The sequence below is a fragment of the Gopherus flavomarginatus genome, chromosome 4 (genome assembly GCF_025201925.1).
Source record: "Gopherus flavomarginatus isolate rGopFla2 chromosome 4, rGopFla2.mat.asm, whole genome shotgun sequence".
Lineage (NCBI taxonomy): Eukaryota > Metazoa > Chordata > Testudines > Testudinidae > Gopherus > Gopherus flavomarginatus.
In genome coordinates, this window is record NC_066620.1 from 120,365,796 (window position 1) to 120,384,729 (window position 18,934).

General features: G+C 41.0%; 1 protein-coding gene across 4 annotated transcripts in view; it reads right to left on the reverse strand.

The window, feature by feature from the left end:
• The window catches only part of NCOA7 (nuclear receptor coactivator 7), a 159,885-nt gene that overhangs the window by 10,433 nt on the left and 130,518 nt on the right, over positions 1 to 18,934 (reverse strand). For 3 of the 4 annotated variants that reach the window (XM_050949522.1, XM_050949520.1, XM_050949521.1), the window contains exon 11: positions 10,675 to 10,822. In XM_050949522.1, the coding sequence (XP_050805479.1) occupies positions 10,675 to 10,822 (148 nt within the window). Of the gene's footprint in view, positions 1 to 3,713; positions 3,920 to 10,674; positions 10,823 to 18,934 lie in introns of those variants that run through there. The other variant, XM_050949523.1, reaches the window with a different exon arrangement.

The following is an 18,934-nucleotide window of genomic DNA, read 5'->3' on the forward strand; positions in this document are numbered from 1 at the left end:
AGCAAGCATATCCCCCCGCAGCCTTCTTTTGGCCAGGCTAAACAAGCCAAGCTCTTGGCTGCAGCCAAGGGGGAGTTGGGGGGGTGAGGTCAAGGCTTCTGCCCCACAGGAGCATGAGGGCTCAGGGCTGCAGTCCGGTGGTTGTTCCCAGCTTCTGCCCCACGGGGTGTGTGTGTGTGTGTGCCAGGGCTCAGGGCTTTAGCTACAGGGGGAAGAACCTGTTTCAGCTCCACACTCCTCCCTCCTGTAGCTAAAGCCCCGAGCCCTGGTGCCTGCCCCCCCGGGCAGAAACTAGGAGTGGACCTGTGGGGAGCCCCAAGCCCTGGCACTCTCTTGTGGGGCAGAAGCTTGGATGGGAGCTACGAAGCTGAAGCCCCAAGCCCCAGCCCCCAGAGAGACTGAAACTGGGAGTGGAGCCGCAGGGCTTAAGCCCCGAGCCCCAGCGCTCCTCCCAGATCTAAAGCCCTGAGCCCTGGTGCTCCCATGGGGCATAAGTCCTGAGGGCCACTCCCCTCTCCTCCCTTCCTAAGCCCTGACCACCTCCCACCCCGCAGCTGCAGCCCCAGCTCCCTCGTGGCTGAAGTCCGTAACATTCGGTTGAGAGTTACAGAACATTTCAGATATATGAACAACTTCCATTCACGAGGTGTTCGTAACTCTGAGGTTCTACTGTACAAACTAAAATTTCATACAGACAATGACTTGTTAATACTGCTCTATATACACTGTACACTGAAATGTAAGTACAATATTTATATTCCAATTAGGGATGTCAAGCAATTTAAAAAAATTAATCACGATTAAATCGCACTGTTAAACAGTAATAGAATACCATTTACTTAAATATTTTGGATGCTTTCTACATTTTCAAATATATTGATTTCATTTACAACATTGAGCACTGTACACTTTGTATTCTATTTATATTTATTTTTATTACAAATATTTGCACTGTAAAAAACCAAAGAAATAGTATTTTTCAATTCACCTAAGTACTGTAGTGCATTCTCTTTATAATGAAAGTTAATTCTACATTTCTAAGTTCATGTACAAAAAATAACTGCATTCAAAAATAAAACAAATGTAAAACGTTAGCGTCTACAAGTCCACTCAGTCCTCCTCCTTGTTCAGCCAATCGCTCAGACAAACAAGTTTGTTTACATTTATGGGAAGTAATGCTGTCTGCTTCTTGTTTACGATGTCACTTGAAAGTGAGAACAGCTGTTCACATGGCATTGTTGTAGCTGGTGTCGCAAGAAATTTATGTGGCAGATGCGCTAAAGATTTGTACGTCCTTTCATGCTTCCACCACCATTCCAGAGGATATGCATCCATGCTGACAGGTTCTGCTCAACAATGATCCAAAGCAGTGAGGACCAATGCATGTTCATTTTCATCATGAGCCAGATGCCACCAGCAGAAGGTCAATTTTTTGTGTGTGTGTTTAGGTTCTGTAATTTCCGCATCTGAGTGTTGCTCTTTTAAGACTCCTAGCAGCATGCTCCACAACTCCTCTCTCTCAGATTTTGGAAGGCACTTCAGATTCTTAAATCTTGGGTTGAGTGCTGTAGCTATCCTGAGAAATCTCACATTGGTACCTTCTTTGCGTTTTGTCAAATCTGCTGTGAAAGTGTTCTAACAATGAACATGTGCTCCTATAACTGTTATAACATGAAATATATGGCAGAACGAACGTAAAATAGAGCAGGGAACATAAAATTCTCCCCACCCTCTAGGAGTTCAGTCACAAATTTAATTAACACTTTTTTTTTTTAAAATGAGCATCATCAGCATGTCCTCTGGAATAGTGGCCGAAGCATGAAGGGGCATGTCAATATTTAGCATATCTGGCATGTAAATACCTTGCAACACTGGCTACAAAAGTACCATGCGAATCCCTGTTCTCACTTTCAGGTGTCATTGTAAATAAGATGCAATAAGCAGTATCTCCCGTAAATGTAAATAACTTGTTTGTCTTAGCAATTGGCTGAAAAAGAAGTAGGACTTGTAGGCTCTGAAGTTTTACATTGTTTTGTTTTTGAGTGCCGTTATGTAACAAAATAATAAAAAAAAATCTACATTTGTAAGTTACACTTTTACTATAAAGAAATTGCACTACAGTACTTGTATGAGGTCAGTTGAAAAATACTTTCTTTTGTTTGCCATTTTTACAGTGCAAATATTTGTAATAAAAAATAATATAAAAAGTGAGCACTGTACACTTTGTATTCTGTGTTGTAACAGAAATCAATATATTTGAAAATGTAGAAAAATATCCAAAAATATTTAATAAATTTCAATTGGTATTCTTTTGTTTAACAATGTGATTAATCACGATTAATTTTTAATCAGTTTTTTTTTTTAGTTAATTGAGTGAGTTAACTGTGATTAATCATTAGCCCTAATTCCAATTGATTTATAATTATATGGTCAAACTGAGAATGGAAACAATTTATTAGTAATAGTGTACTGGGACATTTTTGTATTTTTATGTCTGATTTTGTAAGCAAGTACTTTTTAAGTGAGGTGAAACTTTGGGGTTTGGAAGACAAATCAGACTCCTGAAAGGGATACAGTAGTCTGGAAAGGTTGAGATTTACTGGTTTAAGGGATATGAATTTTCTGCTTTGTCCTTTCTTCTCATTAACTGTAGTCTCCCCGGAACTAGTACTTTTTTACATTTTTATTTTTGAATATTATGAGTGACTCCTCTCCCCCTCACTGTAATCAAAACAACCCCCCACTAAGCTTTCATAATGCCTCCAGGTTTCTCAAAGCTTTCATAATGCCTCCACGTTTCAAAAAGAAAGAACTCATACTAAGTCTACTGGCCAAATATGTTTGTAGTGATGTATAACTGAATTTGCAGAGGCCAGCAGCGGCAGATTGTTTCTTCTTAACAAGTCCATCATCAATTCCTATCAGTCAGGAATAAAAGTCAAGCCTCTCCTACCACCCAAAAAAGGGACAGAAATCCAGTTCTTAAGAAGTTAAAACAGAAAGGCATTCAATAACCCTCCAAAAGTTCACCTACTTGTGTCACACGAGATTAATTAAATATCTAATGCTGTAGTCCAGGGGTCGGCAACCTTTCAAAAGTGGTGTGCCGAATCTTCATTTATTCACTTAATTTAAGGTTTCGCATGCCAGTAATACATTTTAACTTTTTTAGAAGGTCTCTTTCTATAAGGCTATAATATATAACTAAACTATTGTTAGGTATCAGAGGGGTAGCCGTGTTAGTCTGGATCTGTAAAAGCAGCAAAGAGTCCCATGGCACCTTATAGACTAACAGACGTATTGGAGCATGAGCTTTCGTGAGTGAATACCCACTACATACAACAACAGATGCATCCGACGAAAAGTTTTTTAAATGTTTAAGAAGCTTCATTTAACATTACATTAAAATACAGAACCCCCCAGACCAGTGGCCAGGACCCGGGCAGCATGAGTGCCACTGAAAATCAGCTCAAGTCAGACCAAAACAGCAATGAAGAAGTCTGCATTACCAACCATTTACAGGTCAGTTCAGGTAGCATAAACATTAAAAACCACACAGAGATCTGAACTGCAAAAAGGTTTTTTAAGTACTGCCATTTTTAGGAACAAAGAAGCAAGCCCTAGCATGCAGAAATACCAAGTAAAAACATATTTTAGTTTACCGGTACAGAGATAGAACATAGGACCACACCATTGTATGCAGTCCAACATACCTGCACAAAAGGCTCCTGGTCAGGTCTGACACAGTAAACAATCTGAATATCCAAAGGTATTTTTCGTACTCTCATTGTTATAGAATTTATTTTCACTATATCAAACTTCTCTTCTGTACTGCCAAAGCTGTTTCCTACACGCTAGACAAGGCAGCTACTGCTTCTGCCACGCTGTGATAATATTGCTTATACACTTCCCTGGTACAGTCTTACTTTCTGTTTCCCCAACATGAAGTATAAGTTTCACAAAGGATTATGACCAAATTAGGACTTCACTCAAAGCCATTTCCTGGTAGATCCACCTTCATGTGTAAAAGCTGTAAGGCCTTTTTTTTTCCTTTGAACCTTTGGAACCATTTCTAGCTATTTCCTTATTACCACCAGCACATATTTAAAATAGAACAATGAGAGTTCTTCATGACAGGAGCAGCGGTTTGTCTCCTGTGCCTTGTGGTAGGCGTTCTGCAGCTCCTTCACTTTGACCCTGCACTGCAGAGTGTCCTGGTCATGGCCCCTTTCTGTCATGCATCCTGAAATCTGTCCGTAGGTATCATAATTCCTATGGGTAGAGCGCAGCTGGGACTGAACAGCCTCCTCTCCTCAAATGCTGATGAGGTCCAGCAGCTTGGAATTGCTGTAAGCGGGGGATTGCCTGGTGCGTGGAGCAAGCATGGTCACCTGGAAAGATGTGCCAAGACCACTGCACGCGTCACTAAGCAAACAGGAAGGGGACTTTCAAAATTCCCCAAGGAATATAAGGGGTAGGGCTCATGGCTGGTCACTGGAGGGCAGGGCAGTAGAGTTCAAACCGATGACCAGAGGCAAGAACAGACTGTAATTGACCAGTGTCTCTACACTGGCACCGCAGTGCGGTAGCCCTGGCACAGAAAGCTCTACGCCTCTCTCTGCGGTGTTTTTTTACAGCACTGCAACTGGGCAATTTTTGCACACTAAGTGGCTTGGCATAGCGTACGCACCTCGGGGTTACAGCACAGAAAGCTGCTTTACTGCACAGAAACTTGCCAGTGTAGAGAAGGTCTAAGTTATTCCATCATTTCTTCCTCTCTTCAGCTTCCCTCAACCTCTCTCTTTCTGTCCTTGGGTTTATTATCCCTCCCCATCACCTCTACTTACACATCATGTGCTTGAACTAACAACTTCACAGTGAAACTTACCGTATATACTTGTTCATAAGCCGAATATTTTTGGTAAAAAAATGACACATCAAAGAACGGGGGTCGGCTTATAAACGGGTCTACACCAACATTCGAGGAACTCTATGGAATTGAATATCTAATGCAGGGATCGGCAACCTTTGGCATGCGGCCCGCCAGGGTAAGCACCCTAGCAGGCAGGGCTGGTTTGTTTACACCTGCCACATACACAGGTTTGGCCAATCGCAGCTCCCACTGACTGTGGTTTGCCGCTCCAGGCCAATGGGGGCAGTGGGAAGCAGAAGCCAGGACATTCCTTGGCCCATGCTGCTTCCTGCCGCCCCCATTGGCCTGAAGTGGCAAACTGCAGCTACAGGATGCTGAGGGGACTCCATGCCTACAGATACTTCAGGTAAACAAAACATCCTGACCTGCCAGCGGCTTACCCTGATGGGCTGGGAGCCAAAGTTTTCCAACCCCTGAAATATAGGGTCAGCTTATGAAAGGGTCATACAGTTTTTGCTATTTTTACCTATCCATTTTGGGGGTCAGCTTATAAACGAACGGGCTAATGAATGAGTATACATAGTAAGAATGATTTGAAATCCACTGACTGTACACTCAGCCCTGTACAAGGCAGGGAACAAAGTCATAAGTTTCCCTTTGCAGAACTGAAATCTGTTTCTTTATACAGCATTTACGCTACAGATTGTAAAGTGGAAGTTATCAACAATTACAGACGGGCGACAGTTTTCCAATGTAAGCCCTACTTTCCATCCCTTTCTCTAACTTTTGAACAGAGCAACTCATTTGTTTGCAGATAGGAATACTTAAAATAGGAGAGCTGTACAATTTTTCTAGAGATGTTTGAAATTTTACTATTTAAATTCTTAAATACTAGATCAATTTTTTTTAAATTAAAATTAAAACTTGGTGCTGGAAGGCTAGCAGTTCTAAGTGCTACACTGAGCTGTGTTCTGGAATTAACAGAAGCTGGGGATGGCAGACTTGGATAATCATGGAGGAACACTGAACAGGGGGTAGGGTGTATTCTACAGGCTCCAAGGAGAAGAGGCTCCAGGCTCTGATATTCAGGGTACTTTGAAAACCAGCAGATCTCCTAAGCTCCAGTCAAGCAAGACTCCTCCTCTTACTCCTGGGGGAAGTCTGCACCAAAATATTAAAAATTATGCACCATAAAATTAAAAATTCTGTGCACAAAATTTTAAAATTCTACAAAATTCCATACATTTTTGTCAAAATAATGCAATATAATCATGCCAGTTTCAATTACTTTGGTAATTTATTTAAACTACAATACAATGGATGGAAAATGGGAGTGGGGAGCACTGGAGGAAATCCCCAACCCCTCACCCCTTTGTCTAATAGTAATATAGCTAGGTTTGACCCTTTATTTCTAGCTATTAGTCAACAAATATATGCAGCCATATGCTCAGTGTTATATCACAGGCAACTGAAGAGCAAGTAAGGGCTGGGGCATCAAACTCACAATTTATATTGGCTACTGACCATCTCCAGAAAGGTAAGTACCAAACAGTTCACGGAGCACATTTTTATAGGATTTTTTTTCAGTCCAAAAATTTAGACCAGTTCTAATCACTAACGCACTATAAGCATTTATACAGCCATACTGTCCTTTACACCACTCGGGCAATGTGAAGGAACCTTAAAACTTTTACATCTGTTTTATGCTCCTGGGGGAATTCACAAAGACAGTGGGAACAATTCAGTAAGCAGGAAGGCTGCTACATTCTGTTCTACCCCACACCTACCTCCTCAGAAACACCCCAAAACTCTGCCTCTCCATGCCAAGCGTGCCACAATAGCGAGTAAGAGGGACAAAGTGTCTCTCTCCCTCTCACACACATGACTGCCCAGCCCCCACATCCCCTCCACTGTCCTAGTGGTGATTTCCGTCTCTACCAGCTGCCCCAGGTGCCTGAACCAACCTACCTACCTACCTGCCTGCGCTGCTGTGGGGGCACATAGCTCAGTCGTTTGAGCACTGACCTGCTAAACCCAGGGTTGTGAGTTCAATCCTTGAGGAGGCCACTTTGGGATCGGAGGCAAAATCAGTAGTGAAGGCAGGGGGCTGGACTTGATGACCTTTCAGGGTCCCTTCCAGCTCTATGAGATAGGTATATCTCCATATATTAATGACTGCTCTTGTGGGCTTCCATTTGCTTCCCCATCAGAAGTCATTTTTCTGCAGGGAAGCAAAGAAATCTGCGAGGAACATGAATTCTGCGCATGCACAATGATGCAGAATTCCTACAGGAGTATCCTCTGTACACCTAGCAGTGGGAGAAGCGGGCACTAGGGATAGGGAAAGAAGCAAGTCAAGGAAAGGGGCTGGCTGGAGAATGGGAATGAGTCTGCAGTTTGGTAATGAGAACCAGCTGGAGTCTAGAATCAGACAGCTAGGAGTGGTTGGGAAACCAAGGCCAGGGACGATTTGTGGGATCTGGGAACGAGGTTGTCTGAGAAGCAGAACCATATAGCTAGTGAGCAATCTCCTGGGGGGTGGGAAATCTTTGCATTATCAGCAAAGCTTTCAGAAACATTCAAGTTTTCACTAGATCACTCACTCTCGCCTGTCACCCACTAGATAGTATACAGAAATTTTCTTGAAGCAGAAGCCTGACATGAGATGAAATAAGAAATTAACAAAAAATAAATACAATGAATTCCAAACTAAACACTATGTTAATTTGCAAGTACATACCAGTTTATGAGATTTAATTCAGGATCAGCCCCTATGTAATATCACAGCCATGAGATATATTTATCATGGAAACTATCTTAAGTTCATCATCAAAAGCTAAGATTTAGGAGATAGTGAATGACGATAATGGAAACAAAGATTATATAAAAAACAAAATCCATACATGCTTTCTAGAGACTGAACTTGGTTAACCCGTTTAAGTTATCTGTCTAAAAGAAGTCTCTTCTCACCTAAAATGTCTTTTATAGTGCTCCCAACCAGGAAAGCTTGGGATCCTTTTTTCATGAATGTAATCATAGAATCATAGAAATGTAGGATTAGAAAGGACCTACTCTAGACCCCAGCACTAAGGCAGGACTTAGTATTATCCTTCCAGTCCATCCTGACAAGTGTTTGTCAAACCTGTTCTTAAAAAATCTCCAATGACAGAGATTCCACAGCCTCCCTAGGTAATTTAGTCCAGTGTTTAACTTCTCACAGTTAGGAAACTTTTCTTAATATCTAATGTAAGTCTCCCTTCCTGCAATCTAAGACCATTCCTGCTTGTCCTGTCCTCACTGGCTAAGGAGAACAATTTATTACCCTTCTCTTTAGAACAATCTTTTACATACTTGATGACTGTGCCCTCAGTCTTCTCTTCTCCAGACTAAACAAACCCATTTTTTTTTTTCAATCCTTCCTTGTAGGTCATGTTTTCTAGACCTTTTATCATTTTTGTTGCCTCCTCTGGACTTTTTTCAATTTGTCCACGTCTTTCCTGAAGTTTGGTGCCCAGAACTGGACAAAGCTCTGCAGCTGAGGCCTTATTAGCACAGAGTAGAGTGGAAGAATTACTGCTTGGGTCTTGCTTACAACACTCCTGCTAATACATCTCAGAATGATGTCCCCCCCGACCCAATAAATTAAAAAGGAGCAACAATTTTACATTGTTGACTCATATTTAGTTTGTGATCCACTGTAACCTCCAGATCCTTTTCTGAAGTACTCCTTCCTAGGCAGTCAATTCCCGTTCTGTACATGTGCAATTGATTATTCCTTCCTAAGTAGAGTACTTTGCGTTTGTCCTTATTGGATCTCATCCTATTTATTTCAGGCCATTTCTCTAGATAATCACATTGCCTGATTATTTCCTAAGGTGCAGGATAAGAAGACGTCCTTTTTGCCGTCTCCTTCTCATGTGCTCACATCCCATTTTTTGTACTTAGAATCAGGGTGATTCCCTGGTGTGACTTCATGCTGAATTCACATCTTTATGACGACTTCCATTGTGTTGGCTTGTAATGCTTAACTTACACACGAACTGAAGCAGGCAGGTAAATATACATCCCTGACCTGGCAGAAACACATTTTTAAGGCCTGCCTTGATTCACAGGCTTTTTTAGAAACAGAATTTTTTAAATACTTATAAAACTTTTTATGTAGTATCTGTACATACATTTCACAATGATATTAATGATCAGTGGCTTTCATTAAAGATCCTACATGACATCATTTATGAATAAACAGATGAAAGCAGTGTACAAGATATAGTTTGTCAGGCTTGTTACGTGTCATTGTTACAGTACAGTGAACTCTTTGTCAACTGATATTGAGGTGTTCTTACGGTTACAATGATGAGAATCAGAAACTAATATTACAAGTTCTACCCTTAGCACAGAGGTGGGCAATCTACAGCCACCTCCATGGCACCGCAGGCCCCGCGCCACCCCCGGAAGCAGCCAGCATGTCCTTGCGGCCCCTGGGGGAGAGGGGGGAAGAGGGCTCTGTGCATTGCTCTCAGCTGCAGGCACCGCTCCTCGCAGCTTCCATTGGCCGGGAACGGGGAACCATGGCCAATGGGAGCTTCGGAGGAGGTTCCTGCAGGCGAGGGCAACACACAGAGCCCTCTGCCCCCCGCTTCCCCAGGGACCACAGGGATGTGGTGCCGGCCGCTTCCAGGAGTGGTGTGGGGCCAGGGCAGGCAGGGAGCCTGTCTTAGCCTCGCTGGCACCCCGGAGCTCCTTCAGGTAAGCGGTGCCAGGCCAGAGCTGGCACCTCTGAACCCCTCCTGCACCCCACACCCCAACCCCCTGCCCTGAGTCCCCTCCCACAGCCCAACCCCCTGCCCTGAGCTCCCTCCCACACCCCAACCTCCTGCCACACTCCTCCCACCCCAACTCACTGGCACACCCACACCCTTCCTGCACCGGGCCCCTTCCTGCACACCACACCCCCTTCCACAGCCCTACATTCATGGCCTTGTATGCAATTTCCCTACCCAGATGTGGCCCTCAGGCCAAAAAGTTTGCCCACCCCTGCCTTAGCACCAAATCCACAAAGTCTGTTGAACAAAAGCCATGTCCCAAAGACCAGCACTCAGACCGCCTTAACTCTGTTCCAGTAATGCAACACTCAAAATAAAGTTCACTTATGCTTCACAGTTATCTGTTCAGCGCAAAGTCTTCGCCCAGAACACTAAAACTTTAATACTTTATCTTCCTTATTCTTTTTCATACAAACATTGTGAAATGGTTGGCCTTTCACACATGCATGTACAATCCACAGACCAGAGATACATCAGCAATGCTGTAAAAGTATTCATTAATGATTTAAAACAGATGCTCAAGAAAGCACTATACTAAATGATATTCTCCTCCTTGGAACTTCACTGAAGCTGACCTGTAAGTGCCTTTTTTGCAACATTTGCAACTATTGTAACATTTGTAAAGTTTCAAATAAGTTCTCTCTAAAAGGCTATGAAATATGGTTTAAAAACTTGTTATGTAAATACTTCCTGCAACTATTATACATTCTATTGATTCTGCTGGAATCAGAAAGTTCCTTGCCTGGCCACTACCTTGACCACTAGAGGATGATAGGAAAGGAGAGCTGTAGGGATGAGAGTAGGTATGTTGGACAGCTACAAAGCCTGAGACACCATAATACAAGGAGTAAGAGTCCTATCAGTAAATAAAGTACCAGAATGTTAGAAAAATTAAAGGAGTGTGTATTTAGATGCTCAGTGGATGAGGCACATTCCCTGTATCATTCTTGAATCTCTGAAAAAATAGAAGACACTTACCTCCCAGCTTTTAGTTGATGGCTCACTGAAGAAGTTGTCTATCATATCAAGCTCTTCCTTTTCCACCACTACAAAACCTTGCTCTTTGGCATCTTTTCCATATACTTCTGGTGACCACTGAACAAAAAATGTATACAGATGATCTACCCTGTGAAACAAAACAAGAGGGGACATGGTATTCAGTTTTCCACAGAACTGACATATGGTATGCAAATGTCACTCAATGGCAAAGAATGAACAACAATTCAAGTTTTTGTCTATATATTTCACACTCAAATGAATGCATTGCACATCTACTGCTCCATACAGCATTTTGAAATTTCAGCTCATGTCATCTTTGTGTTTTTCCCACATTTTACACATGAGGAAACTGAGGCACAGAGAAGCCACGTGGCTTGCCCAAGGTTACACAAAACTTGTGTGTCAGAGTCAAAGACAGAACTTCCACTTCCCAGTCTTCTTTAGTCACAGAATTTAAAGCCAAAAGGAATCAATCATTATGATCATTCAGTATGACCTCCTATGTAAAACACTGGCCAAAGAACTTTTCACCCAATAATTCCCACATCAAGCTCCTTACTTATGGTTGAGCTATAGCGTTACTTTTTTCATTAGAAAGACTTCACAACAACACTGTCCTTCCTCCTTTTATCACAGTGGAAATGATCAGTTGTTGCTGGTTTTCTGAAACTGACAGTATAATAACAGCATCCCGAGGTAGCTGGAGAGCTAGCTCGTCACCGTCTTCCTTTGCTATTTATTAAATATGCCTGAAAAAATTATTGCAGTGTATAAAAATGAGCAAGTTATTCTGTGACCTATTTACACCAAAAATTTTTTGTTGTGATGGTGTTAGAAATAATGCAATCAGAACACACCCTCTCACTAATACTTTCCTGTCAGTAGGGTTACCACTTGCCAGAGGCCTTTACTATTGGTGAAAGTTAAAGTCCTAACTAGAGAACATGCCTATGAAGTTATAAATAATTATACTACATAGGAATATTGTCAACTAGCACGATATTTTACCAGCAGTTTTGATTACTCCTTAACAGACAGACAGTAAAATAAAAACCAAAGATGAAGGGCTCTATTTTTTCCTGGGAATTTATCAGAAGTTATTACTACAACAACAAAAATTGGTGAAAAAAATATTAATAATTCTTCTGGGTAAATATTGGGGTATATTTTTGTGGATGAAAGGACATGTGTGGTGGGGGGGAGTATTCAGTAGATTAATGCTTTAATGAATGGAACTCAATATGGTTTGCTACAGAACTAAAACAGAACTCAAAACTCAACGCCACCTCTGAGTTTAAGAAAATAGATTTCTAATCCCCAATTAAAAATTTTCATTAGAACGAACAATGTACTGTTGTAGACTTAATACTATTAGCCCTATAAATATTTACATTTAATAATTGGGCCACACCATTTGCAGTGCATACACCCAACTTCATGCTTTTCTCCTGTTTTTGTTTTCTTAAAACTTGATTACTTCCTGGTGTTCTGAAACATACTCTAAAATGGAAAGAAAATGAAAATCTGTATCAGCGTGTCAGATCTTTAAACCGTTACCTGCTAACCACTTAAAATGTGTCACGAGTGGGCATGAGATTCATTTAGATGTACATGCACTTCATATATATTATTTTGACAGATATTGATGTTTATTTTTAAGCTTTTTTTATTTTTATCAACTGAAATTTCACAGTTGCAGAGTTGTCAGCCAATTATTTTATGACAGAGACATTGAGATTTAAAAACTTTAAAGTTTTATAGACAATTTGTGTATTAGCAGTTAACGTCACATGTCAAAAATATACAAAGTAAATATCCTTAAAATCAATAAATACTTTTTTACTAATCACTTGCTAAACCATTTGTAACAAGCCTAATTAAATAGTCTAAATCACTGTTTTTCCCCCCAATACAGTCTTACTTTGCCTAGCTATAAATTTCAATCATTATCAAAGGAAATATTTTTTCACCGATTTGTGTGTATGGTGAAATCAATATTTATCAACATTTACCAATACAAATCTAATCCATCCAAGCCTACTTAGAAGTTTCTTTTTACATTACAAATCATTTTAGGATTTATGATGTATGCATGTCTGATCTTGAACATTTTTATAAAACACCAAATAAGCAACATCAGTAATTTCATCCTAAAGTGTGAACACTGCAATAAAACACCTGTGGTCAGGGTAGGTCAGTTGACTCAGGGGCTTAGGCTGCAGGGCTATAAAATTGCAGTGTAGATGTTTGAGCTCAGGCTGGAGTCTGGGCTCGGGGACCCTCCAAGGCCTGAGACCCCGCGAGGGGCGAGGCTCCCAGAGCCTGGGCTCCAGCCTGAACTTCTACACTGCAATTTTATAATCTCACTGTCTGAGCCAGCTGAAAAGGGTCAGCGACAGGTGTTTAATTGCAGTGTAGACATTTTCTTAAGAGTCAGATTCTGCTGATGGCTACTCCAGTGTAAATCCAGAGTAACTGCATTTCAGATAGTGGAACTACACTGGTCAGAATCTAGCCCTTAATCACTTAAATTATCAACCTCCAAATTCTAGACACATTAGTCCCCAATTAGCATTTTGTGTTTAACCAAAAAATTATACCTATAAAAAGGGACACCAATAGTTCGCTGCAAATGCTCTCCCAGATCTCAGCTACATCTTGGGCCACTGGTTCACTTTGGACCCAGAGATTTGGCTGCAACTCCCCACACCCCCAAGCAGAATGAGAGGTGGGTTTTTGTTACATCACAGACACTTCCTTTCCCTATCTCCAGAGGGGGAACAAGCCTACTCCTCTCTTCTTCTCCCTGTCAGCACAGACACTAGCTGCACAAATCCACGTTCCACTGGAGGCCTGTTTTTACTAAATTTAAGTTCTCATTTTAAAATTTTGTAAAAAGTGACTATGGTTGCAAAAAACAACATTCCAAAGGCAAGGCCAAATCCAGTGTAATCTTTCAGAATCTGTGGACAGCCTGTAACAGTCGCCCAGAGATGTATGCAATGCATGGGGGCAGGTAAGAAGAGTGTGTGTGGAGGGGAGTTTAACTCTGAAGTTTAATGGCAATTTACAATGTCCATTATTAACTATTTCACTGCTCATCACCACAGCAGAACTATTTAGCTAAGGTGCTTCTCCAAAGTGGTTGGATAACAGAAATTAGCGATGCAAAAAAGGGGGTGGAAAATAAAAGTTATGTGCACTACACAGACTGAGCAAATCTGGGGATGATCAACTGTAATCAGCGAGGGGAGCTTATGGAAGGCTTATTCTCTAGCTATTGAGGACTCTATTCTCTGCAAATCTGAAGTCACTTGATTAACTCAAACCGTTAACAAAATCTGCTTGCTTATAAAAATATCAAGCTGTGGAGAGGAGCTTGTGACTGTCATAATGGCGGAGGAGATAAGGCTTTTATTTCTAGTTGCAAGATTTTTTCCCATGGACAACTTCAGCAGAATGATCTTTCCCACTCCTGACTTGCTCAGGAAACAGGAATGTAACAATGATCTCTATGCTGAATGGATCAGAAAGTTTCCACATTCATTTGATCAACAGTTTTAAAATTTCCAAAGGTAGCAACAAAATGTTCAAGTTCCTTACAGACTCGTTTTTAGCTTAACCTGTAGAAAACAGTCACAGTTGAGCTAGACATGTCCGACGTGCAATACTCTGATCCAAAGTTTGGGAAGCTAGCTAAATTTCTACTAATCCCTGTGAAGGGACTAATATGCAGAGAGCAACTGTTGTGAAAGCATGTTTGAAAGTATTTATGTTTGTGAAAAAAAATTCTATGAGAGCTAAACAAATTTCACACACTGTAGACCCAAACCAGATTCTATAATGTATGTGACAACCTCAAAAACAAAGCCAGACAAGAGGATGGACTGAGAGAACCAGTACGAGCCATTAATACCAGTTTCTTAAAACATTATACTGTGCATGTACTGAAAAGTGCTTACAGCACTGTCTACTTACAAAACTATGTCGTTAGCATTTGCTAAAATCCCATGTACATTTAATGTAAATTAGGTGCAGTCCTTGTACTAATGGTAGGGTGCACCCATGGTGCAAGAAAAAGTTTTGCATCACTGACCTATTTAAGAGGCAGGCAACTGTGGAGAGGTTTTTTATTTTTTTTAATTATTATTTTGACTAAGGCCAGTTTTACTGTCTAATTCAGTCATCTGCTTTTCAAAGCAAGGTCCTTGTATTAGGCAGTCACTACAAGAAAAGGAGGTCAGTTGTTCAAAAGATGAAATGACGTCCCTTTTGAAGGTAACTGAAGAAGTGATATAAAACACATCACCTCTGCTTCAGTGCATTATAAATGTCAAAATGGAGGAATTTGCAGTTCTTACTTTCTAAAAATTATAACTGACAATTTCCTAACTCAAAAAGTGTGGTATCCAACATGGGGAAATCCTATCTTAGACCTAACTTTGCAGATAAAGAGGACGTGATCACAGAACTAAAAGTTAACGGTTGCCTAGATGCATGCAACGGTGACTGGATTACATTTGTATGTGCACAGAGATAGAGTCTGAGCCAGGAATATATATACTTAGTGCTTTACAAGGGCCACTTCACAAAAGATGAAAATTATAAGTCAGATCAGCTAGGAGAAAGAACAGAAAAATGTTAGTGATAATTGGGAACTGTTCAAGAATGTTTTACTAGATGACCCAAAGGCAAAAAACCCAAGAAAGAAGGCTATGCTGGTTAAACAAAAAAAACCAAACCAACCCCCCCGGACCCATACGCTTGCTTAGAGGGGAACTGAACGCAGCAATAAAAATAAATATATAACAAATGGAAAAAAAAGGGAAACTGATAGCAGTGATTATACATTAGGGGTGAGAAAATGTAAGAAATTGACAGGGAAGCAAAAAGACACAAGACAAAATCCAGGGCCAGCAGAGTTAAGGACAATAAGGAGAGGCATACAGGAAAGAAAGGAATCCTGACAATGGTACTGGTCCATTATGTAGAACTGTCACTAATAATGCAGCAAGGCAGAAGTATTAAAAAATATCTGTGTTCTGTATTGGGTAAAAAAGCTAATGTTTTCATATCATATGAGGATGATTAAATAACTCTACATAAGTAACCTAAGGGCATGTTACACAGTAGCTACTGAAGTTAAACATCTTTAAATCAAGAGATCCAGATAACTTGCATCCAAGAGTTTTAAAAGAGCTGCCTGAGTAGTACTTTTTAAATAGGTCTTGGAACACTGGGGGAGGTTCCAGAAAACTGGAAGAAAAGCTTATGTTATGCTAATATTTAAAAGGGGGAAAACAGGACAACCCACGTAATATCCCCAACTTCAATCCTGGGAAAAATAGTGGAATGGCTGATATGGGACTCAATTAATAAAGAAGGGCAATTGAATTAATGCGGATCAGCTTAGGTTTATAGAAAAATATCTCAAACTAACTTGGTATAATTTTTTATAAGATTTTTGATAATTAATTTAAATCAATAGCCTGATGTTATATACTTGGATTTCTGAACGGCATTTGACTTAGTACTGCACAACATGTTGTATCGTTCTAGTTTCTTAATCAAAAATCAACAAGCACATATTCAATTAATTAAAAACTGGCTAACTGATAGGTCTCAAAATATAATTGTATATAGGGACAGTCATTGAGCAGGAGCATTTATAATTGGTTCCTGCAGGAATCAATTCTTAGTCCTATGCTATTTAATATTTTAGCAATGATCTGGAAGTAAATATAAAATCTAGAGCTGGTTGAAATTCAGAAATGTGGGAAACTCCAACATTTAAAAAAAAAAAAAAAAAAGAAAAATTAGTTCAGAATCACAATGAAAACGAAATTATAAACTTTATTACAAAAAAATCAGTTGGGTTAATCAAAATGGCCTATTTTGATTTTTAAAAATATTTAACTTTCTTTTTATTATATTTTCTTTTATATTTTTATAACTTGGTAACTGGTTTTGAAATAATTGGTATAAATTGGTTTGGTGGTATTCTAACTGACCATCTGTCATTTTTATTCTAATTATTTGGGAACTGGTACTGTAACTGATTAACTAAAAGGAGTTTTTAAATGAAAAATCAAAGTATTACATTTCACCTTTTTCAGAACAGAACGTTTTGGCCCTAACAAAATGCTTTGTTTCAATTTTTTTTTTCCTGAAACCAAATTTCACTGACATCAACACATCCCCATAGAATGTTTAGTTTTCCATGAATCAGCACTTTCTAAGAAGAAAAACACTGTGTTGGAAAATTTTTGACCAGATCTAATAAAATCCGTCACTGATGAAATTTGTGAATGACAAAGATTGGGGAGCAGTAAATAAGGAAGAAGAGAGGTCACTGATACAGGGTGGTCCATCTTGCTTGGTAAGCTTGGCACAAGCAAATAATATGTATTACAGTACAACTAAGGCAATGTCTACACTAGAGAGCTTATAGTGGCACCGCTGTACCGATGCAGCTGCACCGCTGTAAAATCTCTGGTGTACCCACCCGGTCTATGCTGACTGGGGAGAGCTTTCCTGTTGACATAATTAAACCACCCCCAACGAGTGGCAGTAACTATGTTGGCAGGAGAAGCTCTCCAGCCGACATAGCGCTGTGCACACTTTCTCTTATGTCAACATAACTTATACTGCCGGTTTGGGGGGGGAGGGGCTTCCATACCCCTTAGCGACATAAGTATTGCTGACGTAAGTGGTAGCATAGTCATGGCCTAAATGTAAGGGCATACATCCAAGAACGAAGATGCAGACCATACTTGGGCCTTGTCTACACTGCAGAGTTTTGTCGGCATAAGGCAGCTTTTGGCAACAAAACAGTGGAGACGTTCACACTGCAATGCCTGGCGACAAAATAAAACCACCTCGACAAGAGACAGAGCTTTTTGCGGCAAAGTTAATGCAACAAGATGTCAGTATAGACCAGTGATTCTCAACCTATTTATCATTGTGGGCCACACATGCAGCTTTTTATGTATTATATGGGCTGCATCCACACAATATATATACTACCTGTATGGCCTTGAGGCTGTCACGTGGGCCACATCTGTGCGCTGACTGGGCCACAAGTGGCTTGCAGGCTGCAGGTTAAGAACCACTGGTGTAGACACGGCCGTTTGTTATATCGCCAGAGCTGGCCTCCCCTAGTATCCCACAATGCCTGCCGTAACCGTTCTGTTTTGAACTCAGCTGCCCTGCAGGCATATGCCCCTCTCAAAGCTCCAGGAAGTTCTGACAGCTGAGCATGCCTCCAGAGTCCTCTCCCCCTGCACTAGGAACACAGCAGCAGGCAGTCTGCTGCTGGGGGAGGGGGCGGCAGGGACTGCTGTGCTGTGCAGAGCCAGGGAGGGAGGCAGGAGCTGATGGCTGCCCCCATCTAGCTATGCAGTCATGCAGCCCTCCCTTTTCAAAGCTCCAAGAAGCTTTGACATTCCTCAGTGTGGAGAGCTCACAGAGCTGCTGAGGATGTTGCTCCCAGCAGCTGGAGAATCACAGAACCACAGGCAGGCAGGCAGAGTGGGCTGCTGATGCGGGAGGGATGGTAGAAGAGACTGCTGAACTGTGCAAAGCCGGGGGCTGATATGTATGGGGGAGGTCTACACACTTGGTTTCTGTCTCTCCCCACACACACACTACCTGTCACATACTATTTCCCCCCCACCCTCCTATGCCCCACTTCCATTGAAAAGCAGCTGCAATCTACTAGGATGCCCTTGGAACAATGCAATTGAGAAACCTGCATCATGTGACACTGTACCTGCCCCATGAGGCATAGCAAACCATTCCCAAAGCACCCTGCAGCAAGTTGCACAGTGGGATAGCTTTCACAGTGCACTGCTCTCTGTGTCAATGCAAGAGCTATTAATGTGGATACGCTCTGCTGACACAAGAAGCATAGTGTGGACATGCAACAGTGGTTTAATTAAAGTGCTTTAATTAAAGCAGCATAACTTTTTCTACAAAACTCTGTAGTGAAGATGAGGCCTTACAGGATGGGCTACTCTATCATGGGAAGCAGTGACTGAAAAATACTTTAGTGTAATAGTGGATAATCAGCCGAATGCAAGCTTGCTGCGCAATGCTGTGGTTAAAAGGGCTAACATGATCATTTGGAATAGGAAATATTAAGTACAAGTAAGGATGTTATATTACCTCTGTATTTGGCACAGGTGTGATTGCTACTGGAATACTGTATTCAGTTCTGAAATCCACAATTCAAGGATTT